At 49.9% G+C, this 24,811-nt stretch overlaps 1 protein-coding gene across 11 annotated transcripts; it reads left to right on the top strand.

The window, feature by feature from the left end:
* LOC121593148 lies at positions 1-24,789 on the top strand. 11 transcript variants are annotated; one of them, XM_041915254.1, is made up of 8 exons: positions 1-761; positions 889-1,189; positions 8,090-8,814; positions 9,117-10,777; positions 17,346-19,707; positions 19,995-20,221; positions 20,283-20,507; positions 21,462-24,789. In XM_041915254.1, exons 2-8 carry the CDS (start codon positions 1,150-1,152, stop codon positions 23,572-23,574), a joined length of 7,353 nt encoding a protein of 2,450 aa, XP_041771188.1. In that variant the 5' UTR covers positions 1-761; positions 889-1,149; the 3' UTR covers positions 23,575-24,789. The 11 variants fall into 11 exon arrangements, with proteins under 11 accessions (XP_041771188.1, XP_041771189.1, XP_041771190.1 ...); XM_041915255.1 differs by having other exon boundaries at positions 1-220; XM_041915256.1 differs by having other exon boundaries at positions 1-143.
* Positions 24,790-24,811: the final 22 nt, after the last annotated feature.

The following is a 24,811-nucleotide window of genomic DNA, read 5'->3' on the forward strand; positions in this document are numbered from 1 at the left end:
CCTCCGGTGTCGGTTACGCGATGATCTAACGAGATCTGCACTCCGTTTCTTCTGGCGTAAAGATTTACATCTCTCGTCCGGTCGGGCGGTTCGCGATCGCGCTTTTCAGTTGTTTTCCCCTATTTTGTTTTCCACACCGTTGGGTATCTCTGTTTTCATTTTAGTGTCATCGTTTTGTGTGTGTTTTGTGTTGTGAGTGTCTTGCTTCATCCACCTAAAGGTATTGAAGCGAGGATCGTATCATTGACTATTTTTTCCCCAATTTCATCTCTGGTATCTGGTGGTGCTGTAGTGCGGTTCTTAGTGTACTTTCACCTCGTGTCGATCGTGTGGGTTGTAGCAGGTGCTCACGCACGGTACGCACGAAGACGCGATACAGAGCGTGAGAGCAAGAGCAGTTGGTGCACCCACCGTTTGCCAGTCCGTTGTTAGATCGCGACGGTCAACAGCTCGAGGTATGGGACTGGTGGTCCTATAGAATTCTTCCTCACCCAGATCTCCCACCAGGATCTTCTGTGTATGTGTGCGTGTGCTTGTGTGTGTCTGATATCAATCGAACGGTGTTCACGAAGGAATTCTTCATCGACAAGAATTGCTGACTTCGTAGTGACGCTTTCTGCAACACAGCAGATAATCCTGCAGCCACGCAACAGAGCTCGCACTGGGCTACCGAATTTTTCCGTCCCCTAAGCTCCTTCAAATTGAAACTCGAGGGAAAACAAACTCGAAAAAAAGGAACCGCTGAGCCGATGCGTCAGCTAGTGAGTTTACGCTATAAATAAGTACACCGATACGACAGTGCTGCAAAAAGCAGAAAAATCTGTTGCTTGCAGGCGAGAATGTTGGGCGAGAAAGAAAAATACATTTTTATACCTATTTATTAAATAGAGCAAGCAAATCGGAAGTTCAGCGACAGCACGGCAAAAACCTCCCAATCCAACAACACACACACTGACGACACACTTTCGAACGTGTAACGCGCGTGAAGCTGTAAATTGCAGTGACATCAATGTGAGGCAGCAGCAGCAACAGCAACAAACCAAGAAAGTGAAGTTAATTTAGGAATAACCAGAATCGTGCACCGATGGGACTGTGACTGTGAGTGTATATGTGTATTTGTAGTGCGAAATTTATGAATAGTAAATAAACATGGAGAGCGACAGCAAAACGGTACCAGACTCCGCAGCAGGTAAGAAACTGACGAGGAATGAACAAATTTCCAATTCTCAACGTTTCTGCTTTTACAAATCGACCCATTAATATTCCTGCTTTTCTATCCCGCGATCCTCCTCTACAAGAAGACTCCTCTTCAATATTGTCCCGTATGTCCTAGTGACCTTAAATAGTACCCCCAACAGCTCCCACTGAGGATTCCCAACCTTCCCAAAGCGTGATCACCACACTCGCACAACCACTCTTGGGTATGGCTGCATCGCGTTCCTTGGCCCAGTTACTGCTGTATGTCGCACCTGTTGTCGGTGGGTAAATATGGAATCGACCCTGCCGATCTTCCATCGAGCATTTGGCATCTCCGACCAACGTGCATTATTAAATACGATCGACCACTGTCCCAACTGCGGACGACTACTAAGCACGGAGGTCTCTCTGTGTGTAGGTGCAACTAGAGAAGTACTCCCCCGACCAGACACACACACACACATACTCATCAAGAGCACCCTGTGGGGCACTCAGGGCACTGTCTAGGTTTCGTGCATTTCTTCTTGCTTCAGTCCACTCACACAAACCGGTGTCATCCTTGCGGCCATTACACAACCGACCGTAGGCTATATTTATCCCGGCCTAACCCGGTGGGCGATCTCATCGTGAAGTGAGGTTAGCTGGCGGCACCAGCCAAACCGGTTGAACCTCAAAACTGCCCCGAACCTCCGAGCGGATGATCGAGTTTGATCGAGTGAAGTCGAGGCCATGAAACGACACTCACTGTGGGGATCTCGGTACTAAGTTGACCGATTCCAAAGAGTTTTTTTTAAATTTCGCTGTCCCTTACCACCTACAGGCGGTGGAATGCAATCCAGTCAAAAAAGTGCAGTTGAGGGTTTTTGTGTCGCTTGGGGCGATCAAGATTTGCTGGTGCGTGTGGTACACAAATCACTGCAGTTGAGTTTCGGCGAATGAAGCGAAGAAAAGCAGCCATAGCAGCCGCAGCAGCAGCAACAACGAAAAAAGAATAACACGAGGCAATAAGATCTAACGTGTTGGCCTCGAGTCCCAACCAGAACCGACACGGTGATCAGGGACATTCCTTCTAAATATAGCTTTCCGTTACAGTCGAACCGTACCCGCCCGTAGACCGGGTAGCGACAATTAAAAATTTGGAAACTGCCACTGGCAGAATTTACTGTAGCTGTACACTACAACTAGGCAAAATAGGAATTTATCGACTTTCGAACCTCATAGTTTAGAACATTGCGCACGGGAAACAGGATCGTTGCGAGCAAATAGTTTCGAATCTTTTAAATCAAATCATCTCGTTGACCTCGTTTTTTTCCCGTACATCACGCATTTTACATTTAAATAGTTTGTTTAAAATATCCAACCACAGCGCTACAGCTAAATGTGGGAAAACGGGCACAGAAATCGGTCTAAAACGTTCTCTGCCATACACTCGCACACCCGAACGTTGTGCTCACTGTCAATAAATAATGGCTGTGCATCTTCTGACGTCCGTTACAGGCCATCATACACACGGGCTGTTAAGAAACGAACGAGAAAAAAAACATCTTTTTTTACGAGGTCGCACTAAAGCTCATCAAAATAAACTCCCCGAAACATCAACATCTGGTCGAATCGATTCGCTCGAAGGGCCATGAAAAGTGTACCATCCATCTTCAAGCAGACGCTAAGGCATAGGCAGGGACAGCAGCATCGGTGTCATCTTCATCGGTGGCATCGGTGGTATGAATGAAGGGAACTCGGGATTCGCCCGGTGACCGAGATGCGTCAGTACGTGTTTCGGTGGACTGATTTATCGTTTAGCTCGCGTAAGGTTTAGGGGTGACCCGGAGCATCTGCACATAAAATGCGCTACTACCGTCTGTCTGGATGGGTTGCACACTTGCATTGACCTTGACCTCGGGAGGCCGGGAATGCGTATTTTGATATGGGGCTATATATTATTGGGAGATTCCCATTGTGAGATAGCGCTGACATATGGGGAAAGACGCATGGATTTGTTTGTCTGTTGCATGTCTGTTGAATCAAACAAAAGCTAACTATGTTAAAAAGTTTTGCAGAAGTAGTAATAGAAGTTGACAAACTGAGTACAACGTAGTTATCAAAGTAGTAAAAACCCGTGTTGTTCTTCATGTTCATTTTTCATGGTTTATTACCTTTTTTGTGTCTAATCAGATGGAATTATGCATCTTACTATATGCGCAAACCAAGATTTATAGTATAGTGATTTCTATCAATTCTAAAGGGTTAAACCAAAGCTATACTTACTTATTTACTTACTCACTTACCCCACGCTGCAAACGCTTCGCAGCTTTGGTGTACGAGTGCCCGAAACCGCTCACAGTCTCGCGCCTTCCTCTACAAATCCGTTATCCTGGCCTCAATGGTGAACGCCTGCACGCTATCTTGCACACCTCAACATAGACCTACTACACCCTCTCTTTACTTGTGGACAGCCAAAAAATACTGCATGAGTCGTGCAGCATATGACAAGGTTACCGTTATGATCCAAATTACGGACAGCGTCAAATTCCGGACATTCCCCGTGTTTTTTATTTAGATTAATTATTTAGATTATTATTTAGTTTAAATTAATTATTTAGTCCTTGGCTATACCGCTTTTTAATTTTATATGATTGCCATGATGTACTGGGAACAATAAAAAATATGTCTGATTTTATTAGACATTCATAATAATAACGATATTTGAAAATATATGTGACGTATGCATTGATGGCCGTACGGGAAAGACCGTCAATTCGCGTAGCAGTTCTTCGGTTCTATGCATCTACTATTACAAGCGAAAAAACAGCACTCAAACCATGTTGTTTTTAAGACCGTCGTTCTGTCGGACTAAGAGGACTCCTTCACTCAAAATTAGATGTTCGGAACTTAAATTAAAAAATAAACCAAAAAATGTGTAGTATGAATGTGAATTCGAAGATTATAGATGAAATTTTGAGGCTGTCCGGAATTCGAATTTAAAGCATTCCTAATTTGAAAGATGTTCTCGAAACGGTCCGTAATTTGAATCAAAATATCTTTGCAATGTTGAGACTTTTTTTGCAATGTTTCGAGTAAAATGATTGGAAAGCTTATTTTTGAAATGTAGAAGATTTGATTTAGTAAAGTGAGTTATACAGTGGTTTGAAAGATTAAAATTGAACTAGTAAGAAAATATTAAATGCTTAAATTCCTTAATTGTCCGTAATTCGAAGCAATACGGTACACAACAGCTCAATCGATTTTAGAAATATCAGCAACGAAATGTTTTTAATTCTGCCAAAATACGACATTCAAAGTATCTTACAGTTTAAAAAAAACTTAATAGATGTTTAGAACGTGATTCTATCTAATAGCATCAGCGTTTTAAGACTAGGCTGAAAGGTGGTTGATATTCTGGACGATGTTTGTAACAAATAAAAAGTTACAGTTATCCATTAAGAGTGCAACTTTACGTAAGAAAATATGTCTTAAGTTATCAGTTTTTTTTCAAATTTGATCTAAAACTGTAAGTAGGATGGGTTTATTGCTTATAAACTTTTATGATTCAAAAGAAAAGCGCAAACTTCAACAGTTATGAACGGAAGAAATTTGTCGTTTTTGGTTGTCATTTATTCCATGTTGATATGTTGCCCCTGCGGTCCTATAGCGCGTTTTTGCTTGTGTTGTAAATTGTTAGTTCATTTTTGTAAGAAATGAGACTGGTTTTATCACAATCATATAATTGTTAAACACTTTTTAGTTGATTCCTCATAATTTATTTGTTTCAAAAACATAATCATATACTTGTCTTTCAAAATTTAACACATGACTTGTATAGATTGTTTCGAACTTTGTCACTTGTTTCGACTTAAAAGGTATTAATTCGTTGTTTCGTCCATGTACCTGTTATATCTTTTAATACTTTTAAGCATATATGTAAGCTATTCTTTCAACTTAAGTTTGTTTATGTTTGTTGCATTTATGTCAAACTGCAATTACTCACTAGTGGCTGCAGGGCACTTACAAATCCGTATCATTCATAATCATTTACACTAAATTATCTCAAATCGTCTCACAATTCGATGAGACAAAATGCAACATCTCAAACTCAGATCCATTGAAGAAGAAGAAAACATCTGAACCAGATCCAAACCCATAAACAAACAGCAAAAACGTGCCAAGCCCGTATCAACATCCGATAATTCATAATGAACGAATCGGTTATTGCCGGTTGACAGCATCGACAGACTTATAAACGATCGACGCGTTCTATAAACAATCCATAAAGGGGAAGGGAAGATCCGTTCAAACAGGCATGGCAAAACTATTCCAACCCAACCATCATGTGCCGAACCCTTCAAGATTGATGCGAGATTATCGTTTACTATGATAGAACGGGCGTCACGGTCGATCGGTTCGCTACAATCGGAAGTTGTTCTGCATGAGAAAGCAAACAGCAGATCCTCCACGGTGTACTTGCTCGGGCAGCGCAAACTCTTCGGTACATGTGCGTACTTTCGCCCAGAAGTTCAGTAGAAAACAGCCTAACATCCCGAAGAAAAGCTTGGTGAAAATGCGTACAGTTATAATTACAATCATTACGATCCATTACCGTCGTAAAATAACGACCAGTCTTTAGTTCAGTGCCAGTCATTACTCGAAATGCGACCAAAAGTAGGTAGAGTTGTAAAATCTGTCTCATAGCCCGGTGTTAAAAATAACCAAACTCACTTGCTTGTTACTCAGTGTCGAGCGCGTTGAGCCGTTGATTGTCTCAGCGGGCCGCGTTTTCCAACCGCTCCTGCACTGGGATGCGCGCCAAGGACAACCAACCGCGATCGATCACGCGGAAGCGGTGGCTGTTTAGTGCGATTCGGCGGCCTAACCCTACGGCTGTCCATGACCTTCCGCCCTCGTGGCGCCGTTCCTTTGAAGCAGGGCGCGTTACGTAACCCACATCCCCGCCCGACGTCACACACCTCATGTCCCGTTTCCGATTGCGCCCCCTAGTCACGTTTTCCCGGAAGCCGTTTCTGGCAAACGAGCCGATTTTTAACCGCCCGATCAGTCGATCGGCAAGTGCCGTTCCATCGGCAACGTAGCCGAGTGCAGTGTGTTTTACGTATTTCGCGAAAATTCAAACCATTTGACGCCATTTGCTTGGCGGCACCGAAACATAACCGCGATGCTTTCCAACACAATCCGAACGCCATCGGGAACGCTGTGCGTCACCCCGTTTACGGACAGGATGTGCAATTAACAGAACCGAACATTTCCCACCCACCCTTCTCTTCTGACACAGCTTCACCGTCGCTGCCCGTAGGCAATGATGTTGCGTGGAAGCGCCAAACGGAGGGATTGTTAAACGCCTGCTACACGCTAGCCAAGCATCTTCGAATAGACTCACAATCTGTCCAAAAATATCAACCGTTTAGTGTCTAATGTGTGTGTGTGTGCGTGTATTTGTTAGCTCTCCTGTGAAACACCCACAATTACAGCGCGAATCTCACTCTCCCGTGCCGGCAGAATTTATCATTATGTAAATATTGAGCCGCCCCGCATTACGGCAAACACGCCACACGCCTGAACGCTTAGTGCTGCTCTCAGTGGTGAATGGTAACGCTGAACGAGGAGCATCGCGAGAGTGATATAATCGTTAAATAGTGAAGCATTTGTTGATGCTGCTATCGTTGTTTAAAGAAGCTTCTAGTGCAACAAATACTGAATTGTGCATGGGGGATTGTGAAAGTGGCAGAGTACCCCTGCATCGCACGTGCACTGAGTGAGAAAGTTTACATGTTCGTTAAGGAAAAACACACGTGTCTCTCTTGACTGTCCCGTCTTTCAAGAACGGCTACCCGCTCGGGTACCAAATCGGAGATGAAATGATCGTTCTGTTCTTCGGCGTAATGGCAAACTACGGTAATGCTTTCGACGATCATGCGCACAGCGCCTCACTGGGCCTCACAATAACACACCGTGTCGGAACAGGATGCACAATCGCGCGGTCTGGTTGCAGTTTTTCCTTCGAGAGGCATTTGCTCTGTTTACGTTGACGAGACGATGCTCCCACACGGACGGGGATGGAGTTTTGCGATGGAGTTTCCGACACACGGCTCTCTGCCAGTTGGTCACAGAGATGCATCAGACGCTAGACACGTCCTTTTGCTGTGCAATTTTCCTTTCCCATAAGCATCAGCAATGAGCCCAAACACGATAAAGCTACGGATATTCCATGCGTTTAGAAAATGTACATAAAAATGGCAGTGCCGGTGTTGTGCAAATGTGTGCCAAATGTGTGTTGTTAACTGCGGTGACTGTACAGCCTAATGTGAGGGATTGAAGAAATGATTTCGTTTTTTGTGTGTGCGGCCCTGTGCGGTGCTACATTTTCACCCACCTCCCATTCTCATTCCATCATCGCCGGCTCTGCGAGCAGTTTGTGCATGTTTATTGCGCGCTCAAACAACCCATCACACAGTGCTCAATGTTAATGGAATTAGCACTTACTGGGTCGTGAGAGCAATGCAATGCAGGGCAGTTAAAACGGGATGCTTACGATTGGGGGGTTTTGGCTACCAGAGTACCGTGTAAACGAACGTAAAATGGCAACATCTTCTCGCTGCAATATAGCAACAGCTCGTGAAAAGATTGAATTATTACTCGAAGCTAGTTTCACTTTCGACACCGAATCCATTTTCGCGCTACTTGCAGTGTGCAATTGCACCCACTAACACTCATTTGCATCACACCACACATACCGTGCATCAAATTCGACAGCATTGAGAATAAAAGTGTTAACCACGTTTCGACGCCTCTTCTCATCTCGCAATCAATTAGCGTACCCGAGCGAATACTAATGATGCTATTCTACTTTTGTTTACCTTGTTTTTTTTCGCCCTCCCAACAGTGTCTCTGCGCAGCCCTGGCGAGCCGGAATCGACCGTACTGGAGGAGCAGCGGACGGGGATCGTAGCTGAGCTGACAGCCGTATCGGTGGCCGTTGCTGCGGCCGCGTCCGACAAGTCGACGAGCGATCGCAACTCGTTCGCCGGCAATTTGGAGGGCGCGCTGAAGGAAAAGAACATCCCGGTGCAGAAGAAGCTCTCGCAGGACGAAGAGGAAGAGGAGGAGGAGGAGGAAGAAGTAGAGGAAGAAGTTGAAGAGGAGGTTGAAGAAGAAGAAGAAGAGGAAGAAGAGGAGGAAGAAGAAAAATCTGCGGAAAAGTTGAAAACAGTTCCATCACCGACGCCAGTAGAGAAGTTGGATGTTAAAGAATCTACTGAGCCAAGCCTTCCAGAAGAAGAGAAAAAGAGTGTCCAAGCGGTTGAAACGATCGTTAGTAACTCGCCCACTGAGAAAGCGGTAAAGTCAGAACCCAAAGAGGAGAATAAGAAGGAAGAGCTTAACGCGGAAGAATCTGAACAGAAAGCGAAGAATAAGCAGGAAGAGCTTATCGCAGAAGTACCACAGCCAGCGAACGAACCTTCCGCTGAAGCATCGCCTGCGAGCGTGACGTCACCCGGTGAGAAGGATTCTGAAGGGGAGTTGAAGGAGCATGGCGATAAGCCGATGGTGCCACCGCAGACGTACCTCTGGGAGGAGATTAAGAAGTCCAAGGAACAGGTAAGCGATGTAAGGTATCGGCCAATTTTGTGTGTCTGTGCTTTAGTGTGTTGGGCAGATCATCGAAACAAACAATACTCAATCGGCTTCCTTATTCGTTGTAGTGTAGTAGTGCTTGAACCATAAAAAGGGGAGATCAATTGGACGTTAATGTTACTCATGCGCCCTCGCTTACACTAACCCGGCATACAATTTTCGACCAGAGATGCTTTTGTCAATGTGCGCTGCGTTGCTTCCAATGTTGAAGAAATACTAATTCTTTGTCGTTTTTTTTTCGTTAAACATCTTATTTGACACGTGTAACCCACCAGGGAGGCTATCCATGGACACACCTGTACAAAGGAGAACCGGTGGAGGGTGCGGAAGCACAGCAACCACCCACCGAATCACCCGCATCGAACCGTCGACGAAAGGTTGATGGTGAAACAGAACTAGACGAGGAAGAAACACTCGCAGAAAAGAAGGTTAAGGTTCAGAATGGAGAACGCTCCATGGACATCGAAGTGGCGACCACCTCGAATGGACACTGTGAAGAGCCTGAGATGTCGGAAGCGGCCACTAGCTCCAGTGAACCCAAGCCACAGTCACCGCGGCGCAGCAGAAAGCGGGCAGCATCCCACGAACCGGAATCCCCGAGCGGTCGCCACTCGGTAAAGCAGGAGATCAAACACTTCCTGGATGAGCATCCGGCGATACGCAGCTTCAGCAACAGCCTCACCCGACAGGGCAAGAAGACGCGCACCTTCGTTAGCCGGTCGCTCGAGCGGGCAAAATCGATGGCCGATCGGGGGCTGGATCGGGCCCGGGTGCAGATGAACACGCTGCGCCGCAAGAAGGCAGCATCGGAACCGCGCGGTATGCCCGACCAGAAGATCTTGAATCTGCGCGAATCGCCCCGGTTGAACAATCGAGAAATTCCAGCGTACGTTGTCCGCCAGCCGAGCGACGAAGCGATTGCGGCAGCGGTGGTGGTGGATGAAGAGACGATCGTGAAGGTTACGGTAGAAACGGAAGCGTCCAAGAGTACGGTAGTCGTACCGGATGAGATCATTGAGCTGCCGAAGGACGAGGAACTAAGGTCGCAGCAGGTGGAAGAGCCCGTTATGGAGGTGGAAGTGTTGGCACCGCCGGTGGATGACACTGCCGCAGTTGAGGATGATCGGTACGAAATTATTGAGCCACCAAAAACGGAAACAATCGCTAGTGTGCTGCCTGCGCCGGTTGAGGTTCCCGAGTCACCGATAGTGCCGGTGAAAGCTAAACCACCGCTGAAAGCACCTCGCAAAAAGAAGGACCATCATTACGAAGATATAGAAGACTTTGAGCCACAGCCAAAGAAGGAACCGGTGGCGGAAGCTGCATCTCCGGAACCGGTCACAGATCCTAAGCTGAAACGTCAGGAGCACATTAAGGAAGGGTTGGACCCGATCCTGGGAGAAATGTTGGGTAACGACAAGATCAAGATATCGCTCCAGCTCCAGGACGAGAAGTTCGCCGACGACATGCTGACGTTTGGTCGGCGCAAGCATCTGGACGAGATATTGCAGCAATCGTCCGAGGATGAAGGAAAGGAACCGATCAAGCTGGCGAGCAAAGGGCTGTTGGCTCCGATATCTTCCATTGATTCGACGTCCTCCGATGAGGAGGCACGTCGTACCCATCTCAGCACGCTGGCCGAGGAAAGCGATACGGGCAGCATCGATGGTGGAGCCTCACCGTGCAAGAAGCAAGACTCGCTCAAGGACTCGGAGCTGCCCCCGGTGGAAGAGTGCAGCAAGGAGCTGGAGCTGACGCCCGCCGAGGAACATCTGCTGATGGAGGCGGAAAAGGCAGCGCAGGAGAGCGAGTCACCGAAGCAGGCCGAAAGCCCGGCAGCTCCAGCAGCGGAACCGGTACCGGAACCGGAATCGGCTGCAGTACCGGTGGTGGAAACGGACCAGCCAAAGGTTGACACTCGTTGGTCAAAAATGAGGTACGTAAAGAGATGCTTTCGTTTGCGCTTTTGCTTGCGATCGGGGTGCTGTAGAAGGAAGGGGTGATCTTTGTGTAGCGTATTAGTGTGTAAGTGTTCAAGATCAAGTAGTAGAACGGTGCAGATTTGTAAGCGTCTTATTAGTAACTGTGTCAAGTATAGGCTGTAATCTTGTGTATCGCGACAGTACCTTACTAAATGACCCTAATCGGGAAAAGGGAAATTCTAAAGAATTTGCAACAAAACCATGATTGCGTCAACACATCACCCAAAGCCTCCCCGCCGTCTAGTTCACAGACCAGGACGGGACCGTGTTACGATAAAAGCAAGGAACGAAACAGTACGCCATCCATCCTTCGCTAATAATAGGCTAAGAGTGCTGTGCAGCCAAAGCCGAAACTTGATGTGCTATTTTCGTGGTTGAGCGAACTGTTGCAAAGCCGCTATTGGCACTCGGGGAGCGGAAGCATGTTGTACACCCTGCTTTTCGCTTTTTTTCGTTTTATTTACCTGAGTAACTCGAGTGTTTTAAGTACTCGCATCAGGATAGTTCTGTGGGTGCGCCTTTCACAGCGGTTCTCGTGTTTGCAATTATGAATGAGACACAACGGCACGGAACTCAACGTTTGACGGATCGTTGACACTTTACCGTTGAGGAATGAGTTCACCGGTTGGGACACAGGTAGGATGCAAAACGGATGAGTCAACCGTAAAGTTTGACAAGGTGCCAACACTAACATCCACTAAGATCCCTTTTGGATGTGTGTAAAGTGCAATGCAGTGGAAGGCATGGATGGTTTGCGACGTACTGGGAATGAGTGAGACTGTGACACGAGACGGTAAAAGATTGATGGCAAGTGCAATAGCGGCAGGAACGTGTACATCAGATCACTATTAAATGGTCTTTGGATGTGTGTTTGGACGGGAGTGTGCAAGCTACAGAGGAGTGTGATGAACATAATGGTCTTTTTCTAGCCTGTTTCTTGCTTTATAACGGTAATAAAGGGGTTGTTGAACGTCCTGAAGGTAGAATAACCGATCCATGGTCCATGAGGGGTTTCCGCAATTAATGTATGTACATCTCTTTATTTATTGACATTAGTTGCTTGTACACCTGTCAGAAATTTGTTTGCTGTTTCGTTTTTTTAAATAAATCCTGTATATTGAATTTTATACATCGTAAACTGTTTGCTGTCCTCGTTTTGTTGGATGCGTAGAATGTATACGCCATCCAGCAATACATTTCTAGAAGCTGCTACTTGGTGTCACGCTAAGCGTTTGATCATACACAAAACAGGTCATGATTCGTTTCCCATATAGACCCGAAATTCTCGCCTGAGTGTGTAAACATCAACCGTATTCGGCACTCTTACAAGACAATTTCTATCCTATATCAAACAACCATCCATGTTTTACGAAAGATAAACAGGGACAGTGTTGGCTCTGTTTGGTAAACGATTTTCATGATGAACGACCACTTCCTTCGTTTGAATCCAATTTATTGTAAAAAAGAAAACATCATTTTCATAACAAATGCTCTCCCACATTTGCTTCCAAAGTCGCCTCCACGATCACTCACAACAAACGCGTGCGGCACACATTTACAACTTTTCAAACAAACGATGCCGCCCCGACGAGCAACACACGAGAGAGAAATAGAGATAGTGAGAGAAAGAGAGAGAGTGAGCGAGAGAAAAAAGTGAGAGAGCGTAAGGGAATGCTCTAGGCACTTTCGGTTTTTTGGCACGACACATCTTAAATATAGCGCGCGGGCGCACTCTGTGCACGTTCGATCAACACACGATCCGCAAACAACCGGCCCGACGACCGGCGGCAGCTTGGGGGTGTATAGTGGTAAAGTAACCAAGGGATGGTGATCTTTTTTTTTTTGCTGCCGTTCGGGTTATGTTTTTGTGACTCTCCGCACGGGTTGGTGCACTGGTGGTGGACGAATGGCCGGTTTTCGGGCAGCTCAAAGATTTTTCGCACTACGTCAACCGACAGTGTCCTGCGCCAGTGTCGAACGGAAAATGTTGGCGTTCACAACAACGACGGGGCCGCTACTGTGCTGCTACTGAGCCGATCATCTTAATTTTATTTTTCCCCTTTTTGCCTGCAAACGAAATTCGATCACTGCTCACCGGAAGCTGTCGCTGGTTTAACGTTATTATTTTCGTATCGTGTTGTGCGTTTTTTTAAAATAATTGTTTGCTGTTGCTTTAGTTCCGGGTTTTTAAGTTACATTTGATCAGATTCATTCTGTTGGAATTATACTGCGGCTGCTGCTGCGTAACGTTTCCTAGAGGAAAGAGAGCAAGTGTCAGAAGAGCAAAAGGTAGTTCACCTGAGTCTGCGATTCCGTGCTGTGTCGTTCAACTTGTGTGCCAGTAGTGACCAGTGGTAATGTTCTTCAACTTAGATAGATGAAACTCGAAAGATTCAAAGTGATAGTGTAAAACAGTGCATTGCAGTTGGAATGAAGTGTCGTGACCTGTTTTTTTTTTTTTTTTGTGTGAACAAGACAGGGCCAAATACCTTTGCCAGTGTCCGTTGATATATAGCTCGTTTTAGGTTTGCTGAAGTGCCCAAATCTGCAGTGTGTATGAGTGTGTGTGTGTGTGTGTGTGTGTGTGTGTGTGGAATGAATTTCCAATTTCAAACGATCATTTCTGCCAAATAAAAGGACTTTGAGCAATATAAGCACAAAGAGGTGAAACGGAAATTACACGGAGAGAAAGCAAAGTGCCCTCTGGGGCCGTCAGTGTGCGGGGACAACGTTACAAGTGACACAAAGAGTGACGACGGGCTCTCTAGCGCCCGTGTATAGTTGTGGTTTGCGTGTGTAGATCGCTTGGCCCGTAGAGCTGCCCGCAACGATCCAAAAATAAGTCCCCGACAAACCCTGTCCGGTTGACAAGTTGTTCGGTTTGAGGAGGGCAGGGAGGAAGGCAAAGGGGAAGAGTGGGAAGAGATTTTCAAGCTGGGCACGAAAATAGCGGACAATCGTGTGTGTCCCGCGAAACCCCTGTGCGGAGGTGCACTGCACCTCACACTGTGTGTAGATGAATTAATGGAAGGGATCGTTGAGAAACGGCTCTACGAAACACATCCTTGAGAGATGTTGGTGGCCATGTAGATGTATGTGAGTGTGTGTTTTCACACTCTTTTGTGGGAAATCTACAATGTTGATGTAACACGGCGGTTGAGATATAGGAGTACCTTTTCGATGATCTTCAACTTGGCCATCACTTTTGCTTTAGAAAATATTCCTTTTAGCTAAATATTTTATTGAATGGGGATTGTCCACGAATCTTCACATTTTTTTAGCAAACGAACTGTTCCAACTCTCTGCCTCTGAGTGTATAGAAACCAAGAGCAGTGTGAAAGTGTTAAGAACCAGTGTTACCAGCACCCGCACACCATGTCCATGCAGGCACTGAACGGTGGTGGGCCACAGCGGCGCTCATCTCTGTTACAGCGGTACCAACCGAAGGGTGGCTCGCAGGACCCATTGACTAGCCCCGCCATGGACACTCCGCCCAACATCGTGAAGTCAACGAGCCAGCGAAGCCTCCAGAACTCGTCACTGCTGCAGCGCTACCAACCGAGACCTCTCGGTAGCCACGGAGCGAGCGGATCAGTAAGGCCCGAGTCGGGCAGCTTTGCCGAACCGCCGAAAAAGTCCACCAGCCAGCGTAGTCTCGATCAGTCGAAGCTGCTGCGCCGGTACTACCATCAGCCGAACTCGCTGGACGATCAGCAGCAGCAGCAGCAACACGAGTACGAAACTTCATCACAGAAGGGAAGCGAGATGCCACAGAACTACAGTGACGCCCAGCGGTACAGCAGCCAGAAGAGTCTCGAGAACTCGAAGCTCTTACAGCGGTACAACCCGATGAACAACTCGCAGGAGTTTACTGGGCTCTCGGGACGGGAGAGCACTCCGGTGGCGAAGTTTGCCCGTGGCGGCAGTCTTGAGCCGGAGCGAGTGCAACGATCCTCACTGCTTTCGAAGTATACGCCCCGGTTCGGCAAGTCACTGGATCGTCGGGAAACGCTGGAAGCGGGTCACGGACATGGTGGGTACAGTAGTCAGCAGAATCTGCGCAGTCCGTCCGGTCCACCAATGGCCCCGGGTTCGATGTCCCAGAGTTTGGCCGGTTCGCAGAGCGAGTTCGCTGACTACGGGACGGACCATTTCGACCAGTACACGAACATTCGCAGCCGATCGTCGAGCGTTTCGCGCGGCGGTTCTCGTCGTGGAGGGCTGCAGCGTGGTTCGCAGCGGATGCTGTCGACTGAATCGGAACCGGATCCGATCACGCCCGAAACGCTGCCAGTGGTGGCGGCAGTAGCTGAACCTGTGCCGGGCAATATTGCATCCGCTCTGCCACTGCCGATGTTGGGCGTTATTCCACCGACTCCTGCACCGCTGGACGTTGGTAAGCAAACGAGCTTTGCGCAGCAGCAACAAAGCTTGGGTCCACCGAAACCGGAACAACTGCAGCAGCCGGCTCCGGTGGCCACCGCACAGCCCGGTCCGATACCGCCCGTCAAGCCGGTGCGCAAAGATCTGCACCCGATGGCGGCGGCGGCGGCCGTCCTGCCACCGGCAACCATCGTGAGTATAGCCATTCCCACCATCACGAAGACACTCGCCGCACCATCCGTCAAGCAATCCGTCTCATCATCGAAAGAACCCTCACCGCCATTGTTCAGCACCCGCGATCGCATGGATCATTACGGAAGCGCTTCCAATCCCGACCCATCACACGAACCCCATCCCCGACCATCGCCGACGCCGACGAGACGCACCAACACGTGGACACAGTCGCCGAAGGGCACGATGACGCTGCAGCTGCCGCTCAGCGACATGAGCAGCCGGCGCAGCATGACCGACCTGCAGCAGCTCGGTGGCCGCGGCTCGACCGGCAACCTGCCGTACGAGCTGTCGGACGTGTCGGAGTTTACCGATCGGGCCGAGATGAGGCAGCTGGCCGCCCAGCATCACCATCATCCGGTGAAGCATACGCTGGCCAGTGCGTTCGAGCAGCTGGCCGCCTTGACGATCCCGCAGGCAATGAAAACGGACGCCGAGCTGGACGAGGAGGAGCGCATTGAAGCGATCCCGCCCGATCGGAAGCTCAAGAAGCGGGACTTTACCTACCATCCTTCGTTTGTGCGCAAGCAGAAACAGGAGAACCACCAGGAGGGTACGAACCTTTCAATCCCTTCGGTGGACTCCCGGCGCAGCACCAGCAGCGCGGGCAGCAAGTCGAAACAGCAAGAAGCGGAAGAGAAGCGCCTCAAAGCGGCCGAAGAGAAGCGCAAACGGGACGAGGAGCGCCGGCAAAAGGAGGAAGACAAGCGGCGCAAGGAAGCTGAAAAGCGTGCACACGACGAGGCGGAAAAGCGCCGCAAGGAGGAGGAAAAACATCTCAGAGAGGAAGGTGAGCGGCAACGGAAGGAGCTAGATCGACGCCACAAGGAGGAAGAGAAACACATCCGAGAGGAGGAGCGTCATCAGCGCGAAGAGGAAGAGCGTCGCCGGAAGGAGGAGGAGCGCAAGCACCGCGAGGAAGAGAAGCGTGCCCGGGACGACGAAAAACGCCGCTTGGAGGAGGAAAAACGAAAGGAAAAGGAGGAAAAGAAGCGACTTAAAGACGAAAAGAAGAAGATGGCAGCTTCCGCTAAGGGTGCAGGTGCTGCCGGGCTGGTAACGGAAGAGTTGAAGGCACCCGAGGAGGAGATGATCGATCTGGCAAGCCATCTCGATCACTACAGTGTCGCTGCGTCGAAGCAGACGCAACAGGCACAGCGTAGCCTTTCGCTCGGTCGTCCACGTTCTGGTGGTACACCGTACGGTAGCCAGGGAGCGCTCGGATATTCAGCAGCTCGTGGTCTATCCAACAGTCACCAGAGCTTAGATCGTAACGGTTCCACCTCGTCTGTGCCGCGTCAGTCCAAGCTGCTGCAGCAGCGGTACGGCCCGAAGGCTGGATCGCAGGAGGTGATTAGCAGCGGAGCGTCCGAACCAGTGCGTGATCTGCACCGAAGTCAGGGCAGCTTGGACTATCGCAAAGCGATGCGTCCTTCGCTGCTCGACAAGTACACGCCGCGTCCGTTGAGTGCATCGACTGCGCCGGGAGCTGCGGCAGGAACGGCCGGGCAGCCACGGTCGATCAGTCAGCGTAGCTTGGAGGCCGGTGGCCGTCTCGAGAGCTCGACGCTCTTGCAGCGCTACAAGGCGAAGGGTGATACGGCGAGACCAACGGGATACGATCAGTACGACCATCGGTAAGAAAACATGAGGGAGAATTGTTGTGGAGGTAGGGTTGTTGTACTAACTCAACTCACTTCACGATGGCAATTTGGGGAAAACATTGGAGAGAAATTTAATGATCATATCGTACACAGCCATTTTCTAGCTAACTTGGTTTACATTAGGAATCGATTTGGTAATAGTTCTAAGTGCTTGCTGTTTGCTTCGCATTTGTTGGGATTTTCGACACTTTCTTTCAAACCTTGCTAATGATCCTGTCGCTCTCTTCTTCATATCTACTTGTAGTGATCACGAGTATGAGCCTATTGGTGAACCAGTCGATACCTCCAAACCGTCCACGACCAAGGATGGCCTGCTGGCCGTATCCGGCCAGCCCGACGGCCAGGAGCGTAAGCAGTCCAACGCTTCGTTCCTGCGCGTACCGGGCAACGACGAGGGCGACACGATCAGCATGGAGGAGCTGCAGAAATCTATCGAAGATCGTTACTTCAACCTTCCAACCGATGCCGCTACTGCTCAGGACGGTGGGGACGCAATGGCAGCGGCCGCTTCGGTCGCTTCTGAACCTCAGGGTGAGAAGACGAGCAAGGTTAAGGCAGCCATGACCAAGGCCCAGAACAGCGGCAAACAGGCGATGGCAAAGGCACAGGAAAGCGGCAAACAGGCGATGGCTCGCGCTCAGGAAGGTGGTAAAACGCTGCAGAAGAAGTTCCAGCAGCAAACCGATCGCTTCAAAACGAAGATGTCCAACATTAAGCTGAAGAAGGACAAGGATGGGTCGGCACCACTCGCAAGCCCTGAGGTTGTAACGACGCCCGAGCTGGAAAAGCTGGACTTTACGCTAGCCGTCCCGAAAGACGAAGAAGAGCCACAGCAACCTACCCAAGAGCCGCAGGCTGAGGAGGAGACAACTGCTGCTACAGAAGAAGCCGCAGAGGACGAAACAGGCCCAACCAAGCCGGGCAGCAAGCTTGGCAAGCTGAAGAACATGCACATGCCCAAGCTGCAAAAGCCCGACTTTAAGCGGCCCGAGTTTACCAAGAAGATGCCGAAGCTGAAGGCACCCGATATGTCCAAGTTCAAACGTCCCGAGATGCCCAAGTTCCTTACTGAGAAGCCGGACTTTAGCAAGATGAAGTCGGACTTTGCCAAGATAAAGCTGGCGCGCAGCAAATCCATGAAGGAAGCGTCCCCCTCCGGTGCGACCAGTGCCGCCTCGCCGTCGGATGCCTCGATGATGGGTGATGCACCGACCACGAAGGTAAACTACTCCGATTTCAGCACGTACCCGCGCATTTTCGACAAGTTTAAGCGCCAAAAGTCGGCCGGCCCCGCAGCGACGGTTGGACAGGCGGCTGGAGTTCGTGCGGGCACACCACCACCGCTCGAGTTTACCAAGTCGGCGCCCAAGGGTGCAGCGTTGGTATCGCGCTGGACGTCCGAAAAGTCGGAAGATACTGAGAGCAACCGGTTCCTGCAGTACACGGGCAGTGAGCTGGATGAGCGTGAAACGTCTGTGGAGCGCCGAATGCGCCAGGAGCTCGAGCGGGCGGAGTTTGAGGGCCCCGAGCTGGCCGTAACGGAGGAGCAGAAGCAGCTAGAGGAGTACGATAAGGAGAACCGTGAAATTCATCTCCTGTCAGCCGCTCGGCACGACGAGTTCCTGAAGCGCAAACCGCCGATGGAGCGTCAGGAGTCGGATCTAGCCTCCGAAGAGGAGAAACAGTTCTGGGCCAGCTCGCTGGGACAGAAGATTCGCCAGAACATCGACATGAACAGCAATGATCTGGACTTCCTGGACGAGGAGGAACGGCTGCTGGTGGCCAAAGAGGACGCTGCGATCGATCAGGAGGCGCGCGAACAGGCCCGCTTCCTGCTGGAGTTGAGTAAGCAGCGTACAGAGAAGGAGTTGGAACGTCGCTCCTCCACACCGTACACCAACCAGGAGTGTCAGTCGTCGGGCAGCTCGAGTGTACGCCGCCGCAAGGGCGTACTCGAGGAGATCGATGACGATGAGTTCTTCCTGCGCCAGAAGGGCATCTCCAAGGATAACATCCAGATGGGCGAGTACATCAGCTCCGCGATCAAGGAGGGTCTGAGCCACCCGAAGAACGCACTGGCCGACATGGACCGGTACGATTACTACGACGAGGAGGATGACCAGGGTATGCGCCGGTACTATCAGCAGAGCTTCGAATCGGACGACGTCTCCAACCAGCAGGCCGATTACTATCGCACCTTCCCGCCAGATCGTCCCACTCGCAAATCCAAGAAGCAGTCCGACCAATCCGTACCGCAAGCGGACGACCAAGATTACGGGCTGGAGGATGAGGAGCAGGAAGAGGAAGATCTTTCGTTCTACGATCGCCAGCGCACCAAGTATGGTAGTGAGCAGCCACAGCTTCTTCAATCAGCCGCCGCCCGCTACATGGACGAGGAGGACGACTCCCTGCTGGGTGGTTCACTGCCACGGCAGGCCATGCTAGCCGGTACGGTCGTTCCGCCGACACCGCCAACCCGCCATCGCAAGAAGCGCTTCCGTGATGTGACGCCCTCGGACGTAGAACCACTATCCTCATTCACGAACGGCGGATTTTCCGCGAAGTCCATCTCCAATAACTTCATCTCCGGACCACCACCTCCCACGGTAACCAATGCGCACCGGGTTTTGCCCCCCATCAGTCCCAAGCCAAGGTCCTGCTCAGAGTGGGCCCTTTGGCTAGCGGGCGGGACACGGGGCAGGGCCCATTAATGCAGCCACCTTGTGTACTAATCAAACTCCCCATTTTTTTTTCTTCTTCCCCATCAATTTACCCCACCATTCATCCTCGGGCCGGTCTATGCTGCTCGATCATACTACTGCATGCGCCTGTGTTTGTGTATTTGTCTGGTTTGGGGGTTTTGCTTCCTTTTGCTTCCACACTTTCTCCGCAGACGACGATGGCTTACCGGGCCGAGGTGCCGCTAGCGCGCGAGGAAAGCTTCGGCACGCTGCCAGCACCAACGCCGCGCCGTTCCCGGTCTCGTTCGCAGATCTCCAAAGCTCTCGACGACGATGATCGTGTTTCCCGCGGAGCGGAGTCACTGATTGGTGGCATTATCGATCGCCCACCGATTCCGGGCAGGGAAGGCTATTCTTATGAAATATCCGAATCTAATGGGTATGTTTCTTTGATGGCGTTGGGTTCTGCTGTGATACTGAATGCTGAGTATCTCTTCCAGCTACGCCACTGTGCGGAAGGAAGCACCACCGCGTCCACCGGCACCTATACGGCGCCGAAAGTCGACCCGCTCGCTCGACGCGCCACCACCGCGCCAGTTCAACACGCTGCCGAACTACAATCACTCGGTGTCGCCCGTCCGGCCGCAGCGCAACTACAGCACGATTAACCCGAACCGTCCACCACGCAGGAAGTCCGTCACCAGCTTGACCGGTGAGCAGCAACTGTAAGTATTGGCCAAAGTCGACATAGTCGACGTACGGGGGATTTGGTATTTTGTCTGTTTGGTACATACTAATTCATTTAGACCAGATTCAGAGCTACGCAACATAATTTTGGGAGTGTTTAACTGATCTCCAACCCATGCCGTTTCCTTCATCGATTTTAAACTTGTGTCGATCCTGAAACATATCCCTGATCGACATAAGTTTCTAATGGAGGTGGAGCAATCAGATCTCTAACTTATTCTAGCCTATAAACTGATCCTAAACTTATGCTGGCTCTAGAACTGATCCTGAAACCATATCAGTCCAGGAACTTATCTTAAGCCCATATCGGTGCTAAAACAGATCCTTATCCCATACCAGTTTCTTAATTCTATACCGATCTTTAAGTTTATCTTACGTTACTTTTGTTGTACGTATATCGGTCGTGGAACTGACCTCACACCTAAAACAATTCTGGAATTGGTCTTTGTATCCATGCTGGTCCTGGATCTCCTCCTAACTTTGGATCCTGAACCCTGAGATCATTGAACTGATTCTTAACCGATTCCGATTTTGGAAATGTTAACGACCTTTGAATAATCCTGAAGTTCTATCAGTTTTCAAACTAATTTCAATACACCGGTATGGTCATAGTGCTCTCTTGATCTTGATATGGTATCTCTCTTGGAACCAATCCTGGACCCATACCGTTTTTGAAACTAATCCCAAGCCCATACAGGTGTTGAAATAAATTTCGAGGCAATTAGATCCTGAAACAGATCCAAAACCCATAACGGTCCTGGACATAGTTCTACTTCTCATGCCAATCTTTTCGTAAAATAAGCTCAACCCATCCTGGTACTGAAACTGGTATCTCCTTTTTCTCAAAAAACCTTGAGAAAGTGTCCTAAAAACCCACAGAAAATTATAAAATCCCTTAACTCTTTATTATCTCTCTAATTGTTTTTGCTCAGGAAATCGTCCAGTCTCAGCAAGGACGACGTGGCGCAGTACGAGGACGTGATCGCACCGGCACCACCGCTGGGACCGAAGCCTCCCCTACACTCGGGTGACGTGGCGAACCGGATGAAGGATCGCCCACTACCACCACCACCGCGCCCCACGCGCAAACCACGCCGCCCGGACGGTAGCGACCATCACGATCTGGACGGTGGAGCGGAACGCATCATACCGCTCACAGTGCCGAACGACAGCTCGATCGACGAGGTCGAAACGGCCACCCAAACTGACCCCGTCTCGGAAGACTTCGGCCTCGACGCCGAAATAGCGGCCGTAACCGAGCGTGCCGCCCGCGCCCACGATGGCGACCAGCTGGAGGGAGCACTCAACCGCTTCCGCGAGGGCAACGCAAAGTCCCTGTCCGAGCGGCCGAAGTCATCGCGCTCGGGCAGCCGGCCGGAAACGCCCGCCTCCATACTGATCGAGCGCAAGGTGTCGACTCCTTCGCTGAACCACGAATCGATCGTGGAAGCCTCGCTGACGGTGCAACCGCTCGAGGAGTTCGACGACGACCAGTACATCGCGGAGCTGGTCAAGAAGTACGTGTCGGACGAGCGCAAACCGGAACCGCGCCGGACGGACACGTTCGAGCGACGGTTCCGCAAGAGCACCAACAGTTTGACGCGCGAAGATGAGATCCGTCCTGTAGAGGCGGGCAACAGTCTGCGTACACCAACGATGCGTTCGTCGCGCACTTCGGTCGATGGACGGCTGTCAGCGACCACGCCCGAACCGCTGCGTAATGTAGAAATCGCACCGAACGTAATCGAGGAGATAGTGGAGCGTTTGCGCACGACCGAACAGCAGCATATTGATGAGCTACATAAGCTGCATCAGGAGCAGCTGGAGGATTTGCGCCGCCAGCACGACGAGCAGAAGCGGCTGCAGGAGCAGAAGTTGGAGGAGCAGCAACGGCAGCTGCTCGAGCAGCAAAACCAACAGCTGCTCGAAACGCAACAGCTGAAGGAGCAGATTCAGCAGCAGCAGGAGCACCAGAAGATGCTGCTCGCCCAGCAACAGAACCAGCAGCAGCAGCTACTGGTTGCCCAGCAACAGCAGCAGCTGTTGATGGAGCAGCAGGAGAAGGAGCGCGAGCTGCAGCGGGAGAAAGAGCGCGAGTTGTTGAAGGAGCGTGAGCAGGAGCTGGAGCGTGCTCGGGAGCGCGAGCGAGAGCTACATCTAGCGCGGGAGCTGGAGTTGCAGCGTGCGCGCGAAATCGAGCAGCAGAGGGCGCGCGATCTCGAGCAGCAAAGGATACGCGAGATGGAGCTGCAGAGAACCCGCGAGCTGGAACATCAGCGGCTGCGGGAGCTTGAGATTCAGCGTGCGATCGAGGCAGAACAGGCTCGCCAGCGGGAAATTGAGCTGCAGCAGCAAAAGGCCACCGTAGCGGCAGTACAAGCGGCATCAAACGGTCCTGCAGCTGATGCGACTGCACAACAGGATGGTGCTGTTAAGCTGGAAGACCCAACGAACGCTGTTCCAGTAACAGCGGTTCCTCCCGTGGACGTAGTAGATGGCGCAGCAGCAGCTCTACCAACCTCTGCAAGCCTGCCCTCCGATCAAGCTCCAATAAGACCACCACTCCCCCCGATGGCAGCCCCATTCGTGTACCATCCAGACTATCTGTCCGCATCGGCCGCTGCCGCCTCCTACCTGCTGCGAGGCATTCCGGGTTCGGAAGAGGACCTCGGACTGGCACCGTCGGCACCGCAGCGCCGCCGCCGCCATCATCGCTCGAAGCGTGAGTCCACCTCGGAGGAAGACTTCCAGCGGGAGCAGCGCCGCCACCGACACGGTACCCGCTCGCCCGAACCCTCCATCCCGACGCTTGGCGGCCAGCTGGTGCGGGCGTGCGGTTCCTCCATCCGCCAAACCGGTGACGACCTGATGGCAATGCTTCGCGCCAGCAGCAAGGACGAGAACAAGCGCGACCTGCACATTGCCATCATCATACTGATCGTGATCGTGGCCGGTCTGATGGCACTCGGCATGAGCGGCGAGAAGGCGGTCCACCATCACCACTGGGACTACTTTAGCCCGCCCGGACACGGTAGCAGTGCGTAGAGCGCGTTGCTGAGCCTTTGTCTGCTTGTTTCTTTACGATAAACCTGTGTTTTTGTTAACGACAAATCTCTTTCCTTTTCCCCACATCACAACAACGAACTCCCCCTCCTAACGTAGTCTACGAGTAAACGGAGCCTGATAGTATGCAATCCGCATGGCATGGTGTGTTCGATGGGTTGCATATCTTTTAGGCGCTCGCTCTATCTACTAGGTTTTTGCTACCATAGAAGCACTCACTACAAGAATGCTGCATTTTTACACGCACGAACACACAAACACACTCACGTACCCATACCGTTACAGTTGAAGCACATTTGAAGCACACGCAATCATAGCTACTCCCATAGTGCACACGTACATGCACTTTTGTTAGAAGTTTACCATTTAATTAGAGTTTGGAGTTAGAGTAGTGCATCAGTGTTACTGTATCGTTCGAACGATCGAAAACTATTCAGCCAGAAAGCCGTAAACTGCGTGCCATCATGTACGATTATTTCAACTTTTTTTGTGGTATCTTCCATCGAAATTCTAAGTATGTGAAGTAGTTGTTTTTTTCTAATATACCGTTTGCTTGCTTATATTTCAACGCTCTAGTGGTAGTCGTTTGAACTGTTTCCTCACCCTATTTTGTCTCGGTGGGGTAACATTCTAATGTTCTCTGCTCCAACTTTTCATCTTTTCTGTTGTTTTAGTTTCATCAGTTTCAACGAACACATAAAGCAAACCTTGTGTTTCGGTGAACCAGGCGAGAGTTTGTGTCTAGTCATATAGCTTAGGTACTACTGCAATGGAAGATCCTGTTCATTCAATGGTTTTAAACTTCGAAAAGTTCTTCTTGAAACCATCAAAACCATTGTTCAAGCGATTTGAGAGATCGAAAGCTTAAAGCAAATTATAGAGAAAAAAGCAAACGAATTTCGACGAATTTGTGGATCATTAGCAAGATTGATTTTTTTTACGTTGGTAACGTTATCTCGTAACGTGTTCTCCTTTCAACTAGTTGACTGTTTTGTTGTTTTAAGTTTTTGTTTTCTGGTTTAATTTTTTGTCGTCATTTATCTATCTGTTTAGCCGTTACGTGTAGTGAGAGAGGAAAAGGGGAGAATGAAGCAAATAAGTTATTGAACAAATTCGAACACTTCGAGAGAGAAAAAGGGTGAACGTGTAATTTTACAAGAAAAGAAATATATAGTTGCATTATTGATAATCAATCGATCGGATGGGTGTGATGAGTGTG

Source organism: Anopheles merus, chromosome 2L (genome assembly GCF_017562075.2).
Source record: "Anopheles merus strain MAF chromosome 2L, AmerM5.1, whole genome shotgun sequence".
Classification (NCBI taxonomy): Eukaryota; Metazoa; Arthropoda; class Insecta; order Diptera; family Culicidae; genus Anopheles; species Anopheles merus.

Bases quoted from the DNA above. Each gene is read 5' to 3' on its own strand.
- LOC121593148 (XM_041915253.1), top strand. From the start codon at position 14,199: ATGTCCATGCAGGCACTGAACGGTGGTGGGCCACAGCGGCGCTCATCT. The intron at 17,075-17,345 runs GTAAGAAAACAT...ATCTACTTGTAG, and splicing joins TACGATCAGTACGACCATCG to TGATCACGAGTATGAGCCTA. The intron at 20,222-20,282 runs GTATGTTTCTTT...TATCTCTTCCAG, and splicing joins GAAATATCCGAATCTAATGG to CTACGCCACTGTGCGGAAGG.